We start from the raw sequence: 27,751 nt of genomic DNA on the forward strand, positions 1-27,751 counted from the left end.
ATATATCAGTCTGGTTTTCAACCTGGACATTCTACTACTCATCAACTCATAGAAATCTTTCAAAATATATGTGATAATTTGGAAAAAAAGACAACCAACCTGTTTAGTGTTCTGTGATATCTCCAAGGCGTTCGACAGAGTGTGGCACAGGGGATTGGGAAAAAAATTAACTAGCTATGGTATATCGGGGAAATTATTGACATGGTTAACTGATTATGTTAAGAATAGGTCGCAACAAGTATGCTTGGGGAATGCTAAATCTAATGCTAAAATTACTAGGCAGGGGTGCCTCAAGGGTCTGTCCTAGGTCCCCTTGTATTTATTCTTTATATTAATGATATTACTGATAATTTAGACAGCCTATCTAAGCTGTTCGCTGATGATACTTCTCTTCTATGCACTGACAAATCCCCACAAGTTATAGAACAAAAAATAAATAACGATCTTTCGAATATCCAATCTTGGGCCGATAAATGGTTAGTGAAATTTAATCCAGTAAAAACACAAGCCATCCTCATTTCGAATATTGACCTTAATTATGTAATTGATATTGTTTTTAATAATGTAAATATCGACTTTGTTGATAGCCACCGACATCTTGGAGTGTATATAGATTCTGAGTGTAAGTGGGACAGACATATAGACCATATCAGTAAAACTGTCACGAAACAATTAGGTGTTCTACGGAAATTAAAATTCATTCTCTCTAGACAAACGTTAAGCAAAATTTATAGAACTTTTATTCTTCCTATATTGGAATATTGTTGTGAGTTGTGGGACGGTTGTACGGTCGCTGAAGCTGAAATCTTAGAAAAATTACAATTAGATGCAGGTCGCATTGTTACGGGATTACCATCGTTCTCAAGCAGAAACTCTATATACTGTGAAACTGGGTGGGAGCCCTTATCTAACAGACGGTCTCGCAGAAAACTCCAACTCTTTTATAAAATACATCATGGGCTAACCCCAACCTATCTACAAACACTCCTTCCTTCTATAGTTGCTGATAACACCCAACACCTTCTTCGTAATGCAGAAAATTACACACTTCCTAATAATAGACTTGAATCTTCAAATATATCTTTTTTTCCGTCTACCGTTCGTTTATGGAACCAGTTACCTATAAACACCAGACATAGCGAGTCATTCTCTAATTTTAAACATGCTATCCAGAACCAAGACGTACCTGTAATACCCGACTTTTTTTATTTTGGAGACCGTAAATTAAACATTATACATACAAACTTAAGAAATCGTTCAAGTTCATTACGTAGCCATTTATTCAGAGCCAATATTGTAACAGATCAAAAATGTCATTGCGGTTTCCCAGTTGAAGACCCACAGCATTTCTTTTTTTAATTGTAATTCATATAATGACCAAAGAATCATTCTATTTCGACAGCTAAACTCATTTATTCCACTCTCTGTCAATTTATTACTTTTTGGAAACATGAACTTAAGTATACAAGAAAATGAATTAATCTTCATGCACACTCAGCAATATATCAAAGATACTCATAGATTTTTAACTTCGTCCTTCTATTATTATCAAATATTTCCATATCTGCTTTACTCCCAACATCTTACTGGTTTTGTATTTACACTTAAATTATATTTGTATAACCCTCCGATACTGACGACAAAAGAGAAACGAATATTCAAAGAAAGCCTAGAGTGACCAGGAGAAAGACAAACCGAAGACAGGATGATATGAACATTGAGAAGTCGAAAGTTAAGAAAAGTGGTTTAGAACTTCTGTCGTCTTTATCGGAGGGGTAGATTTTAGATTTTAAAATAATAGTATATTACGAGTTGAAACTAACACCTTGAGGAGCATACTGGTTATAAAATAGCTCTCTCCCTCCCCCACCTCTCTCTTTCTCGTTCTTCCCTCACTCTCTCCCTCTCTCTCTATCTCAAATACAACTTTATATATTATGTATATATTCTCTTGTAAATGCCATCTTGTCTGTAATTTGAATGTTTTATTATTTTTGGGAACGGGCTTTATATAAGTTGTATAACTTGTGCCCAATCCCATTGCACATTTTGCAATAAAATATGTTTAAATCAAATCAAATGAGATAATATGACGACATTCACAATTATAATTTCTAAATGCAGGTAAATGTAAATCGAAAAATTATCACGTTAATTAAGAACTCATTAAAATCCTCAAAATACACCGTAAAACTCATCTTGGCCATTCCAAATCGTAATATTTTTCGCGGGGGAGACCCCCGGACCCACAGAACACCAAAGTCTCGCGCATTCGGCGCTCGCAAAATCATCAAAATCGTAATTTTTTTCCGGGGGAGATCCCCGGACCCCCAAAACACCAAAATCTCGCGCATTCGGCGTTCGCAAAATCATCAAAATACATCGTAAAAATTATCTCAGCCATTCTAAATCGTATTTTTTTCCCGGGAGAGACCCCCGGACATCCAAACACCAAAATCGTGACCCTTCGACGCTCGCATGCCATTTTGCATATATTCATTAATTTCCTGTTAGCGTCGCCACTGATATGGATGTGTACAAGGATTATATGTTATGATTTATGAGAAAAAGTATAAAAATAATATTATATGGTTGTGTGTTGAATTAATCTCCTCCTGTGTGACCTATTGCAATTGGCTTTTGGCCGGCATCATCCAGTGTCTGTTGTAAACAATTTACAATCTTCTTAATAACCAAGAACCTCATACAATGGACAATTGGGCCATAGCATGCTGGGATGAAGGGATACAAAGTTTGGTTCAAATCAATGATCTTGACCTTGTGCCAAGTCACATGAGACATATTTATTTGTTTGTTTAAAAGCAAAACATTATTTAAACTGTGCATATCGGAATTCAGGTGATACAATCCTTATTGCCTTTGTTCTCAAATCATTTGTAAACAATTCAAATTTTAACAAACTTCTTCTCCACAACACGGTGCATTTACAGCAAATACAAAAACAACAACAATCAATTACAATCACAGGTTTGCAAATTTTCAGCAAAACAAACATGTTTCAAATTAAATTAATACACATATTTGATTAATATATTTGATTGCATTCATTATTGATTTGAAAAAAAATTTATAGCAAAGGTACATGGTTTGTCATTTTAATCAAGGGAGATAAATCCGTTTTGAAGGATTTTCCACAAAGTGGAAAAGTTAAGATTAATTCACTTCCCATGCATTATTCAACCAAATTTAGCCTGGTACATTTCCTGGTCAACATCAATTATAATTTCAATCTTCAATTTATCAATGTTTCACAATCAAAGTCTACTCTAAGCCTTCTGTTTCAAATGGTGGCAATGAAATCACGATCCGCGGGGGATTTTCCCAATAATGGTACAAAACACGTGTTCTTTGTAGTCAAACGTAGTAAAACAAGTCACGTGATTTTACCTCATTCATGCCATTGGACGTGAGTGTGTGCATGTTTACTTCCAAATAGAGTGATTTCTCTGACCTGGGTATTTATACATAATTAGGCCTTTTGAAGAAGATCTTATTTTCTCTGTGTTATATGTATATGTTCTGAACCCTAAAGCAGGTAATAATATATATAAATATATATTTAGAATTCTACTAATTTAGCCGGGAGTAGCCGATCTTCGCTGATCTTAGATTAGACGGTTAGACCTGTTGAATTGGTCAATTCGCATTATATCATTTATTTACAAAACGTGGAAATGACAGTTTCCAGTTTCTCATTTCAGTTCATTATTTATAGTAAAATAATACATATGTGCAAGTCAAAATGATATGCATGCAATATTAATAACATTTTGGAGTCTAAATATTTTCAAATAAATCAATTTCTCCGAAGAAATGGCAAGCAAACTATCACCATATTTGGAAGTAAACACACAATCACGTGATCACTAGTTACCCACAATGCAATTGTATATTCCTGCCAATGGCATGAATGAGGTATAAGCACGTGACTTTTTTTACTACGTTTTTACTACAAAAAAAAAAAAAAAAAGATGCAGATATATCCCGAGTTTTGGAGCTAACACCGCGTCCCGCGGGAGGATTTTTAGCCCAAAGGTTGAATCTGGCCATTAAGTCCGTAACAAAAAATCGTTGTGCCTTTATTTAAGTGTATCGAGGGATGTATTTATTGAGAAAACATGGTTAGTATCTTACAATACAAGGTTTATTTTGGTGCGAGACTTAGGAAAGTATGGTGGCTGATTACGGCCATCTCGTATGGTGGCTGATTACGGCCATCTCGTGTTGTTGTGTTGTCGCCTTGTCGTGTTGTCGCCTTGTCGAGTTGTCGCGGTCTCAAACTGCGACAACCCGAGATTTAACAGTTAAAATGTCGACTTGTCGCGTTTCCGAACCGCGACAAGTCGACAACACGACAAGACGACAAGTCGACAACACGACAAGTCGACATTTCAAACACGCTAATTAGCGCGTACAGAATCTCGTGTTGTCGCGGTAAAATGTCGACTTGTCGTGTTGTCGAGTTGTCGACTTGTCGTGTTGTCGACTTGTCGTGTTGTCGCCTTGTCGTGTTGTCGACTTGTCGCCTTCCTGTTACACATGCGCAAACAATGGATAACACTCGCCATATTGGATTGCTAATGAAAATAATTGTGTGCATGTGTTTGTACCTAGATGAAGAAATTTGATAGCAATTTCTTTACCGAGAGTTGTCAAAGTATTTTTCTCTGAACTATGAATTTCAATAATTTGTTTATTATATGATAATCGTGTAATAATGATCTGGTCACGCCGTCTGATTAGTACGCAGTAATCGTCATCTGTTAATTTTAAGGTCACTTGAACCGCTAAGGCCTAATAGTTCGAAGGCCCGTTAATCCGAAAATTGGAAAATATTGCAATTTTATGGTGGCATATTTCTGCTATCGATTTGCCGACTTACGACTTAATAATGTCGACATCGTTAAGGCATTAAGTCGACATCATATCGGAATATGTCGACATACATGTAAACAGAAGAATATGTCGACTTACCACATGTACATGTCCACATAATCAATCCAAGATATTTATGTAGACAGTCGGTAACTCGGCGATTAATGTGTTTATGCTCGGGTGTGACACCGACTTGTCAGTTATTGATGTCGACATCTAAACTAAAAGATGTCGACATCTGGTCTTGAAAGTGGAAATCAAAGGCCACCCTTTCATAGAGCACTGTGTATATGCAGCAAAAGCCATACAGCAGAGATCGACGTTGATTTTGTTAATTCAAGTTTTTATTCATTTGATTTAAAAAAAAAAAATGTGATCCTGCACATCCCGGCCATATAACTGTAGCCTGCGTGTACGTAGTTGTTAGCCCGAGCTAAGGAAGTGTACAACGAATTATAAATATATATAACCGTGGGTTGAAAATTCGTTTCAAAGCTGTGTGTGTGTTTTGTTGATTGGCATTCGTACCAAGTCCATGTAGTACATACCGTACTATACTATATTAAAAGAATGAATGAAAATAAAAATTAAAAAAAAAAAATTTAAAAAAAAAGATTTTTTTATGTTGTATTTTCTTGTGAATCCCGAAAAAAAAAAACAGTTACGTAATTTAAAAGCCATAAAGGTCACAGTACAGGTACACAATACACGTTGGGAAACCAGCTTTACTTGTTAGCTGTGCCTATAGATTTAAATGTAAATCTCTGCCTCGATACACTTATATAAAGGCACAACGAATTTTTGTTACGGTCTTAATGGTCAGATTCAAACTTTGGGCTAAAATTCCTCCAGGGACGCGGTTTTAAACTCCCAACTCGCGATACATCTGCATCTATTTTTCGTAGTAAAAACATGCGTTCTTTGTAGTCAAATGTAGAAAAAAAAAGTCACGTGCTTATACCTCATTCATGCCATTGGCCGGAATATACAATTGTATTATGGGTAACTAATGATCACGTGATTTTGTGTTTACTTCCAAATATGGTGATAGTTTGCTTGCCATTTCTTCGGAGAAATTGATTTATTTGAAAATATTTAGACTCCAAAATATTATTAATATTGCATGCTTATCATTTGACTTGCACATATGCACTGTTTTACTATAAATAATGAACTGAAATGAGTTGTAAAACTGCCATTTTCACGTTTTGTAAATAAATGATATAATACGAATTGACCAATTCAATAGGTCTAACCGTCTAATCTAAAATCAGCGAAGATCGGCTACTCCCGGCTAAATTCGTAGAATTCTAAATTTATATTTATTATATATTATTACCTACTTAAGGGCTCAGAACATACATATAACACAGAGAAAATAAGGCCAAAGTATGTATAAATACCAGGTCAGAGAAATCACTCTATTTGGAAGTAAACACACACTCATGTGATCACTAGTTACCCACTAATACAATTCCATATTTATTTCGGCCAATGGCATGAATGAGGTATAATCACGTGACTTGTTTTACTACGTTTTACTACAAAGAACGCGTGTTTTGTACAATTATGGGGAAAATCCTCCGCGGATCGTGGTTTCATTTCCACCATTTGAAATTGTTAGCAATACTATCATATCATAGTTTATTTTCCATATTATTTCCAAACAAATAGTTATAAGCTTCCGCATAGCCCACTTAGCTTTTTGGGAATCTAATACACATATACTAAGAAACACGGGCTTATGTGCTTACATGGCAGGTCTCAAGGCCCTCTACCAATATTGTGAATTTCATGGCCCTGGGGTCTCGGATTTTCCCCAGGGGATAGGGTCTTTACCATACAATGTAGTTTATATAGGAGACATATTTATTTGTTTGATTAAAAGCTAAACATTATTCATAACTGTGCATATCGGAATTCAGGTGACTGTTAGACATTCTCAACTCTCATCCATTTGTAAAAAATTCAAATTTTAACAAACTTCTTCTCCACAACACGGTTTTTCTCATTTTACAGCAAGTACAAAAACAACAACAAATTACAATCATGAATATTTTGTATTGATATTTTTTTTTTTTTTTGCAAATTTTCAGCAAAACAAACATGTTTCAAATTAAATTAATACACATATTTGATTAATATATTTGATCTGCATTCATTATTGAATTTAAAAAAAAAAATAAAAAAAAATTATAACATAGCAAAGGTACATGGTTTGTCATTTTAATCAAGGGAGATAAATCCGATTTGAAGGATTTTCCACAAAGTGGAAAGTTAAAGCCGCATAATCCGTATCTTTCAGGGTCCGTAAATCAACAAAAGAAAATTAGGGTACATATATTATAAAAAGTTATCAACTTTCCCCTAATTACATGTACACACCCAAAAAGTCCCGAGTTCAAAAGAAATTAATGATTAAAAATTCGATATCCAGAGTGTTTGAATAATTCACTTTCCATGCATTATTCAACCAAAATTTAGACTGGTACATTTCCTGGTCAACATCAATTATAATTTCAAAACAAATTTATTATATGATGTTTCAAGTAATTGTCGAGTATATATACATGAACTTTGACATCTGCCATGGCACAACATGTAATCTTCAATTTATCAATGTTTCACAATCAAAGTCTACTCTAAGCCTTCTGTTTCAAATGGTGGAAATGAAACCACGATCCGCGGGGGATTTTCCCAATAATGGCACAACAGCACAAAACACGCGTTCTTTGTAGTCAAACGTAGTAAAACAAGTCACGTGATTATACCTCATTCATGCCATTGGCCGAAATAAATATGGAATTGTATTAGTGGGTAACTAGTGATCACATGAGTGTGTGTTTACTTCCAAATAGAGTGATTTCTCTGACCTGGTATTTATACATAATTAGGCCTTTTGAAGAAGATCTTATTTTCTCTGTGTTATATGTACATGTTTATGTTCTGAAACCTAAAGCAGGTAATAATATATATAAATATAAATTTAGAATTCTACGAATTTAGCCGGGAGTAGCCGATCTTCGCTGATCCTAGATTAGACGGTTAGACCTATTGAATTGGTCAATTCGCATTATATCATTTATTTACAAAACGTGAAAATGACAGTTTTATAACTCATTTCAGATCATTATTTATAGTAAAATAATACATATGTGCAAGTCAAAATGATATGCATGCAATATTAATAACATTTTGGAGACTAAATATTTTCAAATAAATCAATTTCTCCGAAGAAATGGCAAGCAAACTATCACCATATTTGGAAGTAAACACACAATCACGTGATCACTAGTTACCCATAATACAATTGTATATTCCGGCCAATGGCATGAATGAAGTATAAGCACGTGACATTTTTTTACTACGTTTTTACTACAAAAAATAGATGCAGATATATCCCGAGTTTGGAGCTAAAACCGCGTCCCGCGGGAGGATTTTTAGCCCAAAGGTTGAATCTGGCCATTAAGACCGTAACAAAAATTCGTTGTGCCTTTATATAAGTGTATCGAGGGATGTAAATATTAATGTATATATATGGACAGGGCAAGCTAACAAGTAAAGCTGGTTTCCAAATGGGTATTGCGTATCTGTACTGTGACCTTTTTGGCTTTTAAATTACGTAACTGGTATTTTTCGTGATTCAAAAAATGAAATCTTGAAAAAATAATTGTAATATAGTATAGTACGGTATGTACCACATGGACTTAGTACGAATGCTAATCCACAAAGCACACACACAGCTTTTAAACGAATTTTCAACCCACGGTTACATATATTGATAAATGATTATGGCCAAGAGGATGGAAATTCGTTGTACAAAGCAGAGTCCTTTTGCACTCTAACTTCCTCAGCTCGGACTAACAGCTACAATGTGTGCGTACACACAGGCTACAGCTGCATGGCCGGGATATGCAGGATCACAATTTTTAATTTTGTAATCAAATATATAAAAACTTTTCTTTATTAACAAAATCAACGTCGAACTCTGCTGTATGGCGCCTTGCTTCATATACACAGTGCCCTATGAAAGGATGGCCTTTGAATTCCACTTTCATGACCAGATGTCGACATCTTTTAGTTTAGATGTCGACATCAATAACTGACAAGTCGGTGTCACACCCGAGCATAAACACGATTAATCGCCGAGTTACCGACTTTCTACATAATTATCTTGGAATCATTATGTGGGCAGGTTCATGTGGTAAGTCGACATATTCTTCTGTTTATGTCGACGTCTTCCGATATGATGTCGACTTAATGCCTTAATTATGTCGACATCATAAAGTCGTAAGTCGGTAACTCGATGGCAGAAATATGCCACCAATATGGTCTATGGTACAAGCACTGACTTCAGTTTTCTATATTCAAAGATAGTGGCTATTTCAAATGATTTGCGCATGAGTAACAGGAAGGCGACAAGTCGACAACTCGACAACACGACAAGTCGACAACACGACAACTCGACAACACGACAAGTCGACATTTTACCGCGACAACACGATATTCTGTACGCGCTAATTAGCGTGTTTGAAATGTCGACTTGTCGTGTTGTCGACTTGTCGTCTTGTCGTGTTGTCGACTTGTCGCGGTTCGAAAACGCGACAAGTCGACATTTTAACTGTTAAATCTCGGGTTGTCGCAGTTTGAGACCGCGACAACTCGACAAGGCGACAACACGACAAGGCGACAACACAACAACACGAGATGGCCGTAATCAGCCACCATAAATTAGCGTGTTTGAAATGTTGAAATGTCGACTTGTCGTGTTGTCGACTTGTCGTCTGTCGTGTTGTCGACTTGTCGCGGTTCGAAAACGCGACAAGTCGACATTTTAACTGTTAAATCTCGGGTTGCGCAGTTTGAGACCGCGACAACTCGACAAGGCGACAACACGACAAGGCGACAACACAACAACACGAGATGGCCGTAATCAGCCACCATAGTAATTGGACTGGTGGATATACTGGTGAGAAATTGGTTTGTTTACCCTTACAGAAATATAAGGCCTCTGACACACAATTGCAGCAATATTGCAGCAATATAGCGGTAATATTGCTGCAATACATACTTTTCGTATGCAAATGAGTTTGCCGCACACACTTGCCGCACCATAGCCGCACATACTTGTCGCACAAAAGCTGCACACACTTGCCGCAATAAAGCCGCACATAGTTGCAGCAATATTGCGGCAATACATACTTTTCATATGCAAATGATTTTTTCAGCACACACTTGCCGCACCATAGCCGCACACACTTGCCGCACCAAAGCAGCACTGACTCATTTGCCGCAACAAAGCCGCACATAGTTGTGGCACCATTGCCGTTAGCTTCAATTCCTGGTTTATATTTAAAGATGCTCCACCGCCGACAGAGCCTAAATGATATTCATCATTTTAACAATAATTTGTGTTTAATCGTGTGTACATATGTCTAATTAACACAAAAAATAATGTAAAATAATTTCTTTTGCCTTTGGTGCATGCGCAATCAGTACTTCATTCCATATGGGATATAGTGCCACGGAATTTTTTCGGGATGCAATTAATTATTTTTTATATTTTTAACTTGAAGTAAAATTAGAAGCTCAAACTTTTCAATGGTGGTAATGGTGTAAAGTAAGTAACTTTTGTAACCGAAGAAAAATACCAAATCATCTGATCCAGTTTTTGATAGTAAAAAAATACCATTTGTCAGCGATTGAGCATCTTTAAACAAGTACAAAGGTATAAATAGAAAAGTTTATTGCCGCACACTTAAGCTTTCTGTAAGGGTAATTAATGTGCTTAGTAAATAAAATGTGAAACACAGAAATAATAAGTCAAAGAGAAGTTTGCTTAAATATTTCGGCGTGTTTGTTACACAAATTCCACCGCTCGTTTTATGAATTTTGGGGGTATTTTTATACCATTATTTATCTATTATTTTTATAAGTTATCTATTTATTAAGTTGTGGTAATTTGTAACGCAGACACGTGCCCATAAACTTAGAGTACATGTACATGTAAATGTACAGTAGTACCACAGGAGCTTGACGTTATGTCAATAATATACATAAAAAATAACCCTATATACTTTATAAATATATAGGGGTATTTTTATATATCTATACTACACATGTACAGAACGTCAAGCTCCTGTGGTCAGTACTGTGTACTGCATACTAAATTAAACTTTTTTTCCGGAAATCATTATCAGTATGTCGTTTTAGGTTTTATAACGCCTCAATGACATCCGGCACGGTTTCGCTATCATCTGCAAGTTTTGCAAGATTTCCCTTCTCAATTTTTATTTTGTGTTTATACCACAATGTCATCATGTCTACCACTAGATAAACTGCATGTGAAAGTAGATATTGCTACAAACAAAACCGAAGATGTGGCAGCTTTGGTAAGTTTGGTAAATACCAACGATCTAACTGATGATATATGTCAAATTACAAAAATGTAATTAACAGGTTGGGCACAACATTAACCTAATCCCTATTTAGATTCCTGCTCTAGACTCTTTTATATTCGGACGTTTGATAGATGTCTCTCGTCGGACATCTATCAAACGTCCGAATATAAAAGAGTCTAGAGGAGGAATCTCAATAGGGATTAAACATTAATCCTGCACATAGGTAACAGTTAGCCATATGAGTAGCAGCTAGTTAACTGTTTGAGTAATCAATAAGTTACCCAAATGAGGAATTATGTGAAAAGAAAACAGAAAATGTTGTTTTAAAGATTATTATCCTTTTTTTGGATAAAAAAGTTTAAAACATGAACTTCATGTATTTTTCTTTCACAGAATTCCTCGGTAACTTATTGATTACTCAAATAGGTAATTGTTACTCAAATGGGTAACTGTTACCCATATGCAAGGTTGTGCCCAACCTGATTAACTGTAGCTGTGCAGCTACATAATGTAGGAGCTAGAGAGCCTGTAAGCTTAGGCTTTATTCCAACAATGTTAGAAATAGCACGACGAGACAAGCAGCTGTACATGTATCGCAATGTACATGTACAATTAAACCTGCTATACTAACCCCCTTTCAAAAGGGTTCACCCATGGCCAGTCTCTAGACACAAATTAAACCAGCTGAGGTTCTACAATACGTGTACACTGTACACATGTATCTCCAGCAAAACCTCCAACTACAGGAGTTTGACGTTCTGTCAATAATATATAGCATAAATAAATAAAATATATACAAATACCCCTATATCTTTTTATATAGTACATAGGAGTATTTTTATATACATTTTTTGTATTTATGCTATATATATTATTGACAGAACGTCAAGCTCCTGTGCTCCAACCTACAGCTTGCACTTGACTTGGAGTGGTCAACGGCACCAAAGTACATGTAACAGGGTGAGAGTAGTATGCTGCCAGCTGGAAAAAATAAAAATAATAAAAAATAACACAACAAAATGAAAACAAAACCACCAAAAAACCTCCAAAAACAACAGAGTTTCTCATACCATGTATTGATCTGAGGCAATGGTTATTAAAACAGAAAATCTTGTTTTTGTATTAAGCATCCACGGTGGGCTCAGAAGATCCAGTTTCTGACGTACCATGCTCCACCTCTTGACCTTAGTGACCGTGGCCAGTGTGAAGAGTGGGCTGACCGACTGAAATTTATTGAAGAAGATCTCCATTGGGCACTCCAGTTGCCACATGATAAGTTTTGGTGTCAGGTAATTATAGTGCAGTGATTCTGATTAAGATTGGATGATCTTTTAAAAAATCAAAAGAATTAATCTTTGAATGTTGAAAATAAAAACATTTATATTTATTGATTAATTTTTTTTCTAGCAGAGTTTAAATGTTGTAAATATGTAATATGAACTAAGAATGCCTGTAATTTTTGCAATATTGTACAAATTTATCTATTATGCATTTATTGTGGTACATTTTACATTTATAGTGGTACATTTTACTGTGAATTAATTTGTTCTATAAAAACCTGTAACTGTATACTATGTAAGTGATACAAATGTATATAATACACATTAGTGTGAATCCTTTTGAAAATAACTAAAGATTTTTATGGTCAACTGAACTATATATTTATGAAGAAAAATGATTTGTCATTAATTGATATTTCAGATCGTATTCGATGAATCCTTTATAAGCCTGATAGACAGTTATCTGCGCTATGCTCCAAGAACTCATGATATCTTGATAGAGCTTCCTGTGGACACAAAATCCCGTCACGATGAGGTCCACCGACTGGTGTTTATGACTTGTCTTCGTATGGCTACACACAAGGAATCCAAGGTACATATAGCACAGTATTGGAATTTCTAGCATACTTTCAATTATAGCTTTTTTATGTCAGAGACTGCAGATAGAATCTTAGATAAGTATGTCAAGTGGGCAGGGATATCTCAACCCGAGTGAAAGATTTTGGCATGTCAAATGGCGGCCAAAATCTTTCACGAGGGTTGAGATATCCCTGTCCACTTGACAGATCCATGCATGATTCTTTTGCTCCCATACCTGGTAGCAAAAATCTGTTGATTTCTAGCTTTTTTATCACACCATTATCACAGGAATGTTGTTATGCGTAAAAATTGATGAAGTCATCAACAATGCATGCCTTGGTTATGCCGCATGTATTGATGACACTACATAATTGTCTAGCGCATGTGATCTGTCTTATACCCCTCCTATGTAAGAAAAAGTTGTCTTTTTCCTGGCAACCACAGGATATCCCTGTGAAATATAGGAGAAATAAATGATTCTTGAACCTTATCTACCATCTGGAAACATGCTCTGAATCACCTCTAAGATGTATCTTTTTAGCATATTAGCTTAACCTTTTGTCAGTATCCTTTTGCAACACGGTTACTTTTCATACTGGCTTATATGTTAAAGGTCAAGTGTCTAGAAAATATTCAGCAATATTGTCCTGAGTTTGTCTATGTTCTTAAAGGTAGGTTTCGCCCAATGTAATATAAAGACTACGAAATTGAAATTTATCCTGTATATTGATATAATCTTCAGATCATTTTTTATGCATACATCAAATAATAGGGGTGGACAGTTGCCTAGCTTGACAAGGAAAATACTCCTCTAAAAATAGAGCGAAGTCAAGCTTTACATAGAACATGACATATTTTTTCCAAAACGATTCCGCATCAACAAACGAAAGCGTGCAACAAAATTTCTGATAGAAGTGACAGTCTTGTCATGGCATGTTTAGTAAAAAGACAACAACAACAAATTAAAGTGTGATAGATTGTTTATACATATCATATAATCTATAACACTTCAAGTTACTTACATACCCTCGCTAGCTTAGTACATCAAACATATATGTAGTTATTCTGCCACTGTATGTGCGCTGGCATAAGTGTTGAAATTTAACTCACCACGTGCAACATGAGTCCCAACAGAATCCGGGCGAGTTCCGCTTGAGATGTGGCTACTGTTTCTTTTATTGCTACATGCATGCCATCTATGAAATTCATTCCCTAGATATATCCTAGGGTGCTACCGATTCCATTCTAATTTTCTCCTCTTTTTTTTCCGATTCAGAAACATTTTTTTTTCTTACACGCTTTCGTTTAGCCATTTTGTTTATTTTTAGTGCGTAACAATGCGTATGTGCGAAGCTTGGACAACATAATCCATCGCAGCTTCATTTGCATACTATTCTGTCAGCCTGACATCGTAATAAATCAAGGATTTCCTTCAATTTTGTATTCAAGACACATTTGTTCAATCTCATACGCATTAAGAAATTAGATTGAGATATTTTAATATGGTTTTTCATCTTTTCTTCCGTTTATCAGACTTTTCATAAATATTTATTTGGGTGGGCGAAACCTACATACCTTTAAGCTGTAAATTTGTTTAATTTTGTGTCATGATAAAGTGGCAGATCACCTAGAAAATTTAATAATACTTTTTGTCCACACTGGTGTAATTAGTTTGTTTCCCTTATATTTATTTTTTTAAGTATTCTGTATCCTATTGAAATACATTTTTTGTACATTTATTTGGTTCCAGTGATTTTACTTATTTTTAGTCAATAACATATAAAGTTGAGTTACTATACACTATATTAAGTTCAGTACAATGTACGTATACACACATATTTAAAAATATACATTAAATTTGATGAACTCCAAGATTTGAGTTCCAAGTCAACAACGAATAGAGAAATTGATCTTTTAATGATAAGCATTGTGTTGTGTTTATATTTTCCTCCCTGTCACATTTTACGTTATCATTTATCATGGACTCTTTCATATTACAGGAACATCACATTACCCCCAGCGTGTTCGGTGAAATCTTGTACGAAAACTTTCTGTTTGACATCCCCAAGCTGATGGACCTGTGTGTATTGTATGGCCAGGGTAATGGACAGTTGCTGTTTAAGATGATTGACAATATATTCACAACCCAGCCTAAATATAACCATGATCTTCAGGATACTATTCCAACTATTCTACAAGTAAGTCCATGAATTGCTCTTAAAATGCATTCATTCATTCACACATTAATTGTTATCTTAATATTGTCCAGCAATATATCCTAAAATTTTGATTGTAATTATTCACACATATTAATTGGAAAGTTTCACTCGTCTGGACTTTTGAAGTGCTTCAATCAATCTCAAGAGCTGGATATAGCTTTTTAGTAACAACTTTCTCTCATTTAATCTTTATTCTGAGAGAAATACATCTTTCGAGCAAATAACATATTATACAAATCATGATAATGTTCAATTTCCTTTGATTGCCTGGTACTGTTTCAGGTGTTTGATAATATCTTAGCTAAGTGTGGTATGGCTGATGCTACTGGATTGACCCCAAAGAAACTGACCGATCAAACTCAGGAGAAGTCGGAGCTGGTCACTATGTCCAGTAATGACTTCCAGGATGTGGTGTTTTATCTGGCCGACACTGGGACCACTTTAGCGTGTTTCTTAGACATCTACCCTCCAGCATGCACACCTTTCTTCAAAGAAGATTTTGTACAACAGTAAGATTTTAATAGTAGTTAAAAACATTTGATGAAAACCCCAGTGATTCAAATTAAATGACTTAGCTCCACTGCCGACAGAGCATAAATGATATTTATCATTTGAACAATAATTGGTGTTCAATCGTGTATATCTATGTATAATAAACACAAAAAATAATATAAAATAATTTACTTCGCCTTTGGTGCATGCGCAATCAGTACTTCATTCCATTATAGGATATATAGTGGCACAGAATTTTTTTGAGATGCAATTAATTATTTTTTATATTTTTAACTTGAAGTAAAATTAGAAGCTCAAACTTTTTAATGGTGGTAATGGTGTAAAGTAAGGAACTTTTGTAACTGAAGTGTGCTACTAAATCATTCTAAAATTTATGGTTTTTAGCACGATGGAGCGTAGCTCCATCGTAGCTTATAGCATACCCCCTAGTTTTGAAAATCACGTTGTGAACAGGATATCTCAAGTTATACACCATTGACAGCAATGAAATTTGGCAGAGACATGTAGTTATAGATAAGGACGGAACTGATAAAACTTGGCGACAAACAGACATAAACTCTATTTTTGAGGAATTAAAATATATTTCATTCCTTCTCTGTCTATAGTAATATTTAAATGAGAAACACAATGCATTATGGGAAATTATATGGCCGATGGTACCACTTCATACAAAAGAATAAAGTTTAAGAAAAGATTAAGGCAATTAAGAAATATTCATTATTTTTCTATTCTTAAATATGTTACTCAAAGTGTCATGACATCATAATTACCTGTGTTGGATAATCTATATTCCCTGGACAGTGTCACAAGTCAGGTGACCTAGTTTCATCTAGATGCTGTTTATAGGCCTATATGTGTGTGTAAATGTGTTACATATACCATTTACTGTTAAAGGGAAAAACAATGGTTGAGAGTTAATTAATGTATTTTGTTATCAAGGCCCTGGGAAAGGCTCGACTGTAGCTGCCAATGTCAATTTGTTGACCCGTAGTACACATTCCGTTGTGCCGAGACCCAGCCAATACAACTTGTGCATTGTTATCTTAATTGTGAAATTTATATTGTGTTGAAGAAAATGAGATAAAAGATAAGTAATTAATTCCAACGTATTGAAGCGAATTCAGTTTACCTCTTATAACCAGGACAGCCAAACATCATTGATTTTTCTGACACCTATAATGACTTAAGCTCTCCTCCAGCAGGTATCTTTTAAAAGTCTAGTCAACTTAACACTTTGATTATACATAATTGTACATGTGTGATACCTAAAGCAATCATACAGGAAACAGTTTCCCCAATTATTTTTTATCATATAACAATATTCTGATAAATTTGAATAAACAGCATTGTTAAATTTTGAATTTTTAATTAAATTTTCTAATATTAAAGTTTAGTTGATGCTATTTGAATTGGTCCCAACAATATTCTTACTAAGAAGATGCTGCTTCTGCATACACTCACACTAAAATCCTGCTCAGAAAAAAACTGTTCTGCACAAATCAATCTTTTTATAAAACTGTTGATCTATATATAACTTAACATGTGATGAATGACATCTGTCTTGAAAGAATTTTATGATTGTTTTAATACCAACATTGATAACAATTAAATACCAGTGGTCATTTGAATTATCCTAATTAATTATTAGTTTAAACAGTGCATATGAATGATAATCAAGAATATTAGTCAAAACCAATTATTGAACATTAATTAACTGGACCATCGTGCTACGAGGCCATTGGGCCTGTTTTTGATAGTGAAAAAATACCATTCGTCAGCGGTGGAGCATCTTTAAAGAAATAATCATTGATTAATATTAAACAGTGTTTGTTATTTTTAAAGTTGATTTAACAACTTTGACTTTAATATATGAGCTTTTGCAATGTATGATTTTAACAATTTTTCCATGAAAAAGGAGACATAATTTTGATAATTTCGAAAATGTAGTAGGAGTTTATCGCTATGAAAAAAATAGTTTATATAAGTAAAATTTCTTCTGGGGTGTACATGAATACTGGAAATAAAAATGAATAAATAGCGACTGTATGTACAGTGTATATATATAAAGCTTCTGAAAAATGATTTATGACAATTATGACCATGTTGACACTACACAGTACTTCGATTTTGTTACAGTTTGGCCCAATTGTATGAGTCTGTTATTCCACAAGTTGTTTCTTCTATCAAGAAGCGGAAATTTGACAGCCACAGGTAGGGGGCATACTGCTACAGAACCTATGACATTTTACAGTTTCATAGGACTGTCTTATAATTTCAAATTAAAATACACTTGTAATATCAAATAGATTTTTTTTTTTTTTTAAATTTTCATCTATGCATGCATGGTCATTAAGGTAACTATTCATAATAATTAATAGTTTAGCCCATCATTATCAGATGGATTTTGATAGTTAAAGTTTGTTACAGCTATTTCCCAAAAAGCGCTGAAGGGAAAGTTCATAGGTTTCATAGGTAGGTCCCCGTAGGAACCTTGTTGCGCATATTACATTTCAGGACCGATTGATCAACAAGATGGCCGCCATCTTGGATTTTGATAGTGAATGTTTGTTACCGCTATTTCTCAGAAAGTACTGAAGGGACTTTTCTCAAATTTTATATTTAGGTTCCCCTTGGGCCTTTATTGTGCATATTGCATTTTGGGATTGATCGATGAGTAAGATGGCCGACAGGCCGCCTTGATCGGTGAGCAAGATGGCCGATAGGCCGCCATCTTGGATTTTGATAGTGAATGTTTGTTACCGCTATATCTCAGAAAGTACTGAAGGGACCATTCTCAAATTTCATATTTAGGTTCCCCTTGGGCCTAATTGTGCATATTGCATTTTGGGATCGATCGGCGAGCAAGATGGCCGACATCTTGGATTTTGATAAATGAAGTTTGTTACCACTATATATCTCAGAAAGTACTAAAGCAATCTATCTCAAATATTAATACATGTATCAACAAGATGGTCGACTGGCCACCATCTTGTATTTTGATAGTTTTAAGTTTGAAAAGGAGAGAAAAGAAGTTTCAGTTTGAAAAGCAGTGAATGGATTCCTCTTTCATTTGTCAGACATAGATCATTCTTTGGTGGGCGCTCAGATCCCTCTGGGATCTCTTGTTATATTAATTTAATGTCAGAAATCTCCAGAGTTTATTTACAAGTGACTCAATTATAAAGAAAAGGAATATTCAAATTCCTTACGATTTGAATAAATATACTTTTAAATTTAAAACCTGATACAAATTTGAACACCATTATATTATTGATTAATTTTTCAGCCACAAGACGTTATTGAGACAGAAGACCCAGGAAGCAAAGAATTCCTTGTTAAAAGTAGTACATCTGATTATAAACACATACTGTATAGAGCCTATATTGGAAAGTGTGTAAGTTGTTTTCAATGTGATATACAACCTTTATTAGTATAAGGTAGATTTTCATCTTAAAATGCACATGTTACATACTGGTAATCTTCCATCTTTTTCTTTATGCGATGATAATCAGTATCGGTTAATCATAACTAAAGAAACTGATTCAGAAATGAGATATTTTAAAGGTTTGGCTCTCATGACAATTTGAAATTATATAATGATAAAGACATAAAACATAGGATTAAGACAACTCACATGTTGATTTACTATGTACAATATTTATAACTTATTGATAGAGAATTTACAGTGAGTATAAATTGCCCTTTCTGATATTTATTTTCTGTTCTTGTTTCAGCGGAGCCGAGGAAAGGGTTGAAGATTTTATACACATTTTCACATCAATGCTGAATGAGAGAAGGTTAGCTTTAATGGTAGACGGGTGTACTGCATGAATTTGTAGGACAGAGTGGAAATGGACAAATATTTCAACACATTGATTAATTTGCATGTTCATAATACATGTAGATGTTTTATAAATAAAATATAAGAAATTAGCATACAGCATGTTTATCACACTCTGGCTACATGTACCTATATGTATAATTAGATATCAAAGAAACACAATTTAACAAAGCATGACTATTTATTGACTCGTCCCCTATCTGGGCCTCAAACTCACGATCTATGGCACCCAATCGCCTACCCAAACATACCTGCGCCTTCTTGGGTGCCGTAGATTGTGAGTTCGAGGCCTGGATTGGGCACGAGTCAATAAATTGTCATGCTTTGTTAAATTGTGTTTCTTTGATATTTGAATGTTCATACTCACAAATCAAAAAGAGAAAAAAATAAATGTCAAAATTTTCGCCCAGTTATGGCACATATCACTTTAAATTTTGATTCTCATAACCAATGCAGTATTATAAATGTGATGTTTTCGAAGTTGTCAATATTGTTAGATATTTGAATCAGGAATGATTATAGATGTAATATTGTTTTGATTAAGGATACTTAGACAAGCTCTTTTTGCTTCAGATTCCTCGCTGATTTTGAGAGCCGACACAGATTTGAAAACTACCAGGAAATACTTCTGCAGTCACCTATAGAAATGTATCTTTTAATGCTACATCATTGTTTATGTGAGTAATCTGATAAGACACTGACCATCAGTTGGTGTTTTCTGTCTCAGGGGTTGTGATGACCGAGTGGTTACAAGATGTCCTGACATATTACCGCATGCCCTCTACCTCTGCGTCACAAGTTTGAGTCCCATCTACGGCGGTAGCTAGGTACTGACCGCTGACTAGTGATTTTTCTCATCTGGGTATTTAGGTTTTTCTCCATCGATCGTTTAAACCTGGTATGTCTTTGAATGATTTTGACTGCATATTAATAGAATGTTAAACTAACCGAACCAAATTCTCTCTCTCTCAAGAAACTAAATATTACATGTCCTTGAATGACTATGGCTGGTCCTGGGACAAAAACAAAAGTCAAACTGCAAATACATAAGGTGATAACTGAACAACACTTTTTATAGTTTGATATTTTGCTGGGAAATATGCCTATTTCTGGCTAAATCTTTACCTTTATTTACACTTTAACATTTGAGTTGTTCCCCTTAGACAACTTCCTCTATATAATATTATAAAATATAAACTTTTCACATGTGTTGAATCAGATGTTTTTATTGGCAGTTTTTTTTTTAAAATACATAAATATATCAACATTGCTGATTTTACCAGAGAAGAACTAATAAAAATAGAAACATTTGTTACAAAACAAAGAGGGAGAGGGAGGGATTTAGGGAGCGGGCTTGGTATAAACTCTTTGGCCTCCTGGACGGCAATTCTGCTTAGGTATGTTTTTAAGCACATCAATTAAAGATGCTCCACCGCTGACAAATGGTATTATTTCACTATCAAAAACAGGAGCAGACAATTAAGTATTTTTTTCAGTTACAAAAGTTGCTTACTTTACACCATTACCACCATTGAAAAGTTTGAGCTTCTAATTTTACGTAAAGTTAAATATATGAACAATAATTAATTGCATCCCGAAAAAATTCCATGGCACTATTTCCTATATGGAATGAAGTACTGATGATTGCACATTCACCAAAGGCAAAATGAATTATTCTATATTATTTTTTTGTGTTAATTAGACACATATATACACGATTAAACACCAATTATTGTTAAAATGATGAATATCATTTATGCTCTTTAAAAGGACAAAATAAATAGTATGGAAATTAATTATATTGCACAGACAGTACTAAAGCTATATTCAAAGGAATGTTTAATTGAGATCATATATGACCCTTGACTACACATAGTGATGAAATGAGGCTGCAGTATATACAGGATGCTATCAGTTCTGCATTCACAACTCACGGTCACCGCCGCAAACCTACCGGAGGCACAAACAGAGGAGGCAGGACAAGTCCTGATGGCTCACCTGGACCAATGGAGGATGTTGGAGCTGTAGGGGGAGGAGCTGTGGGCGGGGCTTCAGGTGGGGCCGTTGGCGGGGCTTCAGCTGGAGGGCATAGTGTTCAAGGCGATGAATACCAAGTAGAAACCTATGTAAGTTGATGTTTCATAATCTGCTTAAAGTAATACTTCATGTAATTTTCTTTTTAACAAACTGTTATAAATCATACAATGTGCGAATATGGATGCATAGATATGAAGCTGCAGATCCATAAAAGCACCAACATACCTATCCGATAGAGGGAAGCAATATCAGCGGAACTTCTGGAGTCGTATCACATTTTCAACATTGACTCTTCCGAGCTATTTCAAATGTGTATGTGGAAGGATTCAATAGTTATAATTCAATGATTTAACAACTTTTGAAGACAAACTCTTACGAAAGTCGGTAAATTTGGAAAGTTTCAAACTTCGGAGAAAGGCGTAGATAAATATGTAGAGCACTTTTAAAGTGTTTTTTGTCGCAAGTCATTGACCATACAACTTTAACAAAGGTATACTGTAATATTATAGTGGGTTGTACAGGCTCCTTATTGAATTATTACTTCAAGTAGAGGACTTGATGAGTTTTTATAAATCATGTCTTATCCTTTGGTTTCTTTTTTTCATCGCTCATATTTGCCTTAAAAATTATATGTAAAAGATAAATGAATGATCTGCGGAAATCAATAAATAGTTAAATGAATGTATTGATTTTTTTAATAATTGATTTACATGTAATTGATAGTTAAGATACAATGTTACAGATAGATATCAGCATACCTTTATATTTTGTGACTTTGGTTGCAGGAAGCTGAAGGTGCATGTGCTGCACGGAAATCAGGCGTGGAATTGCAGTCTCTTATTTCCTCTGTCAAGGATCTACTTCCTGACTTAGGGGAAGGCTTTATTGAGGTAGGTCTGGGTTAGGGAAAGGCTTTATTGAAGTGTGTCTGTGTTATAAATTAGGGGATAGCTTTATTGAGATGTGTCTGGGTTAGGGAAAGGCTTTATTGAGGTGTGTCTGGATAAGGGAAAGGCTTTATTGAAGTGTGTCTGGGTTATAAATTAGGGGATAGCTTTATTGAGATGTGTCTGGGTTAGGGAAAGGCTTTATTGAGGTGTGTCTGGATAAGGGAAAGGCTTTATTGAAGTGTGTCTGGGTTATAAATTAGGGGATAGCTTTATTGAGATGTGTCTGGGTTAGGGAAAGGCTTTATTGAGGTGTGTCTGGATAAGGGAAAGGCTTTATTGAAGTGTGTCTGGGTTATAAATTAGGGGATAGCTTTATTGAGATGTGTCTGGGTTAAGGAAAGGCTTTATTGAGGTGTGTCTGGATAAGGGAAAGGCTTTATTGAAGTGTGTCTGGGTTAGGGGAAAGCTTTAGGTGTGCCTGGGTTAGAGAAAGGCCTTGAATGTGTCTGGCTTAGGGAAAGGCTTTATTGAGATGTGTGTTGGTAAGGGGAAGGTTTTATTGAGGTGTGTCTGAGTTAGCAGAACGCTTTATTGAGGTGTAACTTGAATATATTTCTATTATCAATATTAGTTATGTAATTTAAGCCAACCTTCTTTCAAGTGTGATTTACTTTTTATTCGTGAATTTCACAATCTAAATAAAAAAACAATTTGAAATCCACAATTGTTATTTTCATAAACTTGCTTTAAAATGAATATCACGAAAATTAATTGATGCCAAAGAAAATTGTTTTACAATAAATAATGGTTTTATTTAGAGGTTGAAATTAAATAATCTACAAGATGTTGATGCTTTATTTATATGATATAACAATTATTGATTTAATTATTACAATGTATTGTCTGTAATAAAGAGTCATTTTTTCATTTCTGTGCCCTTGTCATGAAATGTAGTGATTGGGGCATGTTCATGTGCATTATACATAATATTATTGCAATGTGTCCGTTCTATAGACCCACTAGTTTCATCCTATTTTGATATATGGAGGCAGCTTGCAGGAGCATATAGTCATTCTATGTGCTGTAGATGTTGCTAGCTTTTTCTAGTCCGGTAAGAAAGACAAAGAATCATTCTACAAATTTCTGACATTAACCTGTAATTTGTTGTGCTTCCAGGTATGTTTAGAAGAGATGGACTATAACCTAGAACGTGTGATCAATGCTGTGTTAGAGGACAAACTCCCACCGTCCTTACAAGACCTGGATCGAACTATGCCTCAGTAAGTATATAATTATGAAGTACTTCCTTATCTATAACCATCAAACTGCCTACAAGTCCCATTAGGCACTCCTCCCTATTTTTGAGGTGTCAAGTTCACTTAACTTGTTACCTTAATACAGCTGTGATGGTATGCTGCAGCACCACTGACGTCCTCAGCCGAGGCCATCCGTCATTGCGTGTTTCGACCCCTTACTCGGTACACTCTCAGGATGGAGGGTCCGCAGTGATGATCAGTCACTGTGTGTATTCAATACAACAACTTAATAATTTGGTTATACAGCTTGAGAACATGGACATATTTTTACATTTTTACTGCAAAGTTGACCCCGTTATGTAATTTTACCTAATCCAGTTGGGGTTGTTCTGCTCATGAACAGATATATCCACTCTGCATTGTCATTGAGACATCACATTTGTTATTCAGGCTGTCATGGAGGATGCCTGTTAAGATTTTGATGATAATTTAAAGAATTGTTATCAAATTTAAATATAAAAAATGAACTGTATTCTTAATGACAGCATCATGAGCCTGACTTGGTGTCTTCTTGACATTTTTTTAGCCCACCATCATTAGATGGTGGGCTATTCAAATTGCTTTTTGTCCGTGGTCCGTGGTCCGTCCTTCCGTCCGTTTTCATATGATCCTGTAGGTTAGTGTTTTCTTGACATCTGTTTTCATATGATCCTGTAGGTTAGTGTTTTCTTGACATCTGTTTTCATATGATCCTGTAGGTTAGTGTTTTCTTGACATCTGTTTTCATATGATCCTGTAGGTTAGTGTTTTCTTGACATCTGTTTTCATATGATCCTGTAGGATAGTGTTTTCTTGACATCTGTTTTCATATGATCCTGTAGGTTAGTGTTTTCTTGACATCTGTTTTCATATGATCCAGTAGGTTAGTGTTTTCTTGACATCAGTTTTCATATGACCTGTAGGTTAATGCTTTCTTGACATCAGTTTTCATATGACCTGTAGGTTAGTGTTTTCTTGACATCTGTTTTCATATGATCCTGTAGGTTAGTGTTTTCTTGACATCTGTTTTCATATGATCCTGTAGGTTAGTGTTTCCTTGACATCTGTTTTCATATGATCCTGTAGGATAGTGTTTTCTTGAAATCTGTTGTCATATGACCTGTAGGTTAGTGTTTCCTTGACATCTGTTGTCATATGATCCTATAGGATAGTGTTTTCTTGACATCTGTTTTCATATAACCTGTAGGATAGTGTTTTCTTGAAATCAGTTTTCATATGACCTGTAGGTTAGTATTTTCTTGACATCTGTTTTCATATGACCTGTAGATTAGTGTTTTCTTGACATCTGTTTTCATATGATCCAGTAGGTTAGTGTTTTCTTGACATCAGTTTTCATATGACCTGTAGGTTAATGTTTTCTTGACATCTGTTTTCATATGATCCTGTAGGTTAGTGTTTTCTTGACATCTGTTTTCATATGATCCAGTAGCTAGGTTAGTGTTTTCTTGACATCAGTTTTCATATGACCTGTAGGTTAGTGTTTTCTTGACATCTGTTTTCATATGATCCTGTAGGTTAGTGTTTTCTTGACATTTGTTTTCATATGACCTGTAGGATAGTGTTTTCTTGACATTTGTTTTCATATGACCTGTAGGTTAGTGTTTTCTTGACATCAGTTTTCATATGACCTGTAGGTTAGTGTTTTCTTGACATCTGTTTTCATATGATCCTGTAGGTTAGTGTTTTCTTGACATCAGTTTTCATATGATCCTGTAGGTTAGTGTTTTCTTGACATCTGTTTTCATATGATCCTGTAGGATAGTGTCTCCTTGACATCTGTTTTCATATGATCCTATAGGTTAGTGTTTTCTTGACATCTGTTTTCATATGATCCTGTAGGTTAGTGTTTTCTTGACATCTGTTTTCATATGATCCTGTAGGATAGTGTTTTCTTGACATGTTTTCATATGATCATGTAGGATAGTATTTTCTTGACATCTGTTTTCATATGATCCTGTAGGATAGTGTCTCCTTGACATCTGTTTTCATATGATCCTGTAGGATAGTGTTTTCTTGACATCTGTTTTCATATAACCTGTAGGATAGTGTTTTCTTGACATCAGTTTTCATATAACCTGTAGGTTAGTGTTTTCTTGACATCTGTTTTCATATGATCCTGTAGGATTAGTGTTTTCTTGACATCTGTTTTCATATGACCTGTAGGTTAGTGTTTTCTTGACATCTGTTTTCATATGATCCTGTAGGATAGTGTTTTCTTGACATCTGTTTTCATATGATCCTGTAGGATAGTGTTTTCTTGACATCTGTTTTCATATGATCCTGTAGGTTAGTGTTTTCTTGACATCTGTTTTCATATGATCCTGTAGGATAGTGTTTTCTTGACATCTGTTTTCATATGATCCTGTAGGATAGTGTTTTCTTGACATCTGTTTTCATATGATCCTGTAGGTTAGTGTTTTCTTGACATCTGTTTTCATATGATCCTGTAGGATAGTGTTTTCTTGACATCTGTTTTCATATGATCCTGTAGGATAGTGTTTTCTTGACATCTGTTTTCATATGATCCTGTAGGATAGTGTTTTCTTGACATCTGTTTTCATATGATCCTGTAGGTTAGTGTTTTCTTGACATCTGTTTTCATATGATCCTGTAGGTTAGTGTTTTCTTGACATCTGTTTTCATATGATCCTGTAGGATAGTGTTTTCTTGACATCTGTTTTCATATGATCCTGTAGGATAGTGTTTTCTTGACATCTGTTTTCATATGATCCTGTAGGATAGTGTCTCCTTGACATCTGTTTTCATATGATCCTGTAGGATAGTGTCTTCTTGACATCTGTTTTCATATGACCTGAAGGTTAGTGTTTTCTTGACATCTGTTTTCATATGATCCTGTAGGATAGTGTCTTCTTGACATCTGTTTTCATATGACCTGAAGGTTAGTGTTTTTTGACATCTGTTTTCATATGACCTGTAGGATAGTGTTTTCTTGACATTTGTTTTCATATGAACCTGTAGGATAGTGTTTTCTTGACATTTGTTTTCATATGACCTGTAGGATAGTGTTTTCTTGACATCTGTTTTCATATGATCCTGTAGATTAGTGTTTTCTTGACATCTGTTTTCATATGATCCTGTAGGATAGTGTTTTCTTGACATCTGTTTTCATATGATCCTGTAGGATAGTGTTTTCTTGACATCTGTTTTCATATGACCTGTAGGTTAGTGTTTTCTTGACATCTGTTTTCATATGATCCTGTAGGATAGTGTTTTCTTGACATCTGTTTTCATATAACCTGTAGGATAGTGTTTTCTTGACATCTGTTTTCATATGATCCTGTAGGATAGTGTTTTCTTGAACATCTGTTTTCATATGACTGTAGGATAGTGTTTTCTTGAAATCTGTTTTCATATGACCTGTAGGATAGTGTTTTCTTGACATCTGTTTTCATATGATCCTGTAGGATAGTGTTTCTTTTCTTGTGTTTTCTTGACATCTGTTTTCATATGATCCTGTAGGATAGTGTTTTCTTGACATCTGTTTTCATATGATCCTGTAGGATAGTGTTTTCTTGACATCTGTTTTCATATGATCCTGTAGGATAGTGTTTTCTTGACATCTGTTTTCATTATGATCCTGTAGGATAGTGTTTTCTTGACATCTGTTTTCATATGATCCTGTAGGATAGTGTTTTCTTGACATCTGTTTTCATATGATCCTGTAGGATAGTGTTTTCTTGACATCTGTTTTCATATGACCTGTAGGATAGTGTTTTCTTGACATTTGTTTTCATATGACCTGTAGGATAGTGTTTTCT

General features: G+C 34.8%; 1 protein-coding gene across 1 annotated transcript in view; it reads left to right on the top strand.

The window, feature by feature from the left end:
* The first annotated feature begins 11,173 nt into the window (after nt 1-11,173).
* LOC138317657 (activating signal cointegrator 1 complex subunit 2-like) overlaps nt 11,174-27,751 on the top strand; it is a 35,576-nt gene continuing 18,998 nt past the window's right edge. The window contains exons 1-12 of the mRNA XM_069259467.1: nt 11,174-11,288; nt 12,425-12,586; nt 12,999-13,169; nt 15,157-15,354; nt 15,658-15,884; nt 18,025-18,099; nt 19,175-19,282; nt 19,623-19,685; nt 20,303-20,377; nt 21,606-21,855; nt 22,552-22,656; nt 23,833-23,936. Coding sequence (XP_069115568.1) covers nt 11,208-11,288; nt 12,425-12,586; nt 12,999-13,169; nt 15,157-15,354; nt 15,658-15,884; nt 18,025-18,099; nt 19,175-19,282; nt 19,623-19,685; nt 20,303-20,377; nt 21,606-21,855; nt 22,552-22,656; nt 23,833-23,936 — 1,619 coding nt within the window. The 5' untranslated portion in view covers nt 11,174-11,207. The remainder of the gene's footprint in view (nt 11,289-12,424; nt 12,587-12,998; nt 13,170-15,156; nt 15,355-15,657; nt 15,885-18,024; nt 18,100-19,174; nt 19,283-19,622; nt 19,686-20,302; nt 20,378-21,605; nt 21,856-22,551; nt 22,657-23,832; nt 23,937-27,751) is intronic.

Source organism: Argopecten irradians, chromosome 3 (genome assembly GCF_041381155.1).
Source record: "Argopecten irradians isolate NY chromosome 3, Ai_NY, whole genome shotgun sequence".
Lineage (NCBI taxonomy): Eukaryota > Metazoa > Mollusca > Bivalvia > Pectinida > Pectinidae > Argopecten > Argopecten irradians.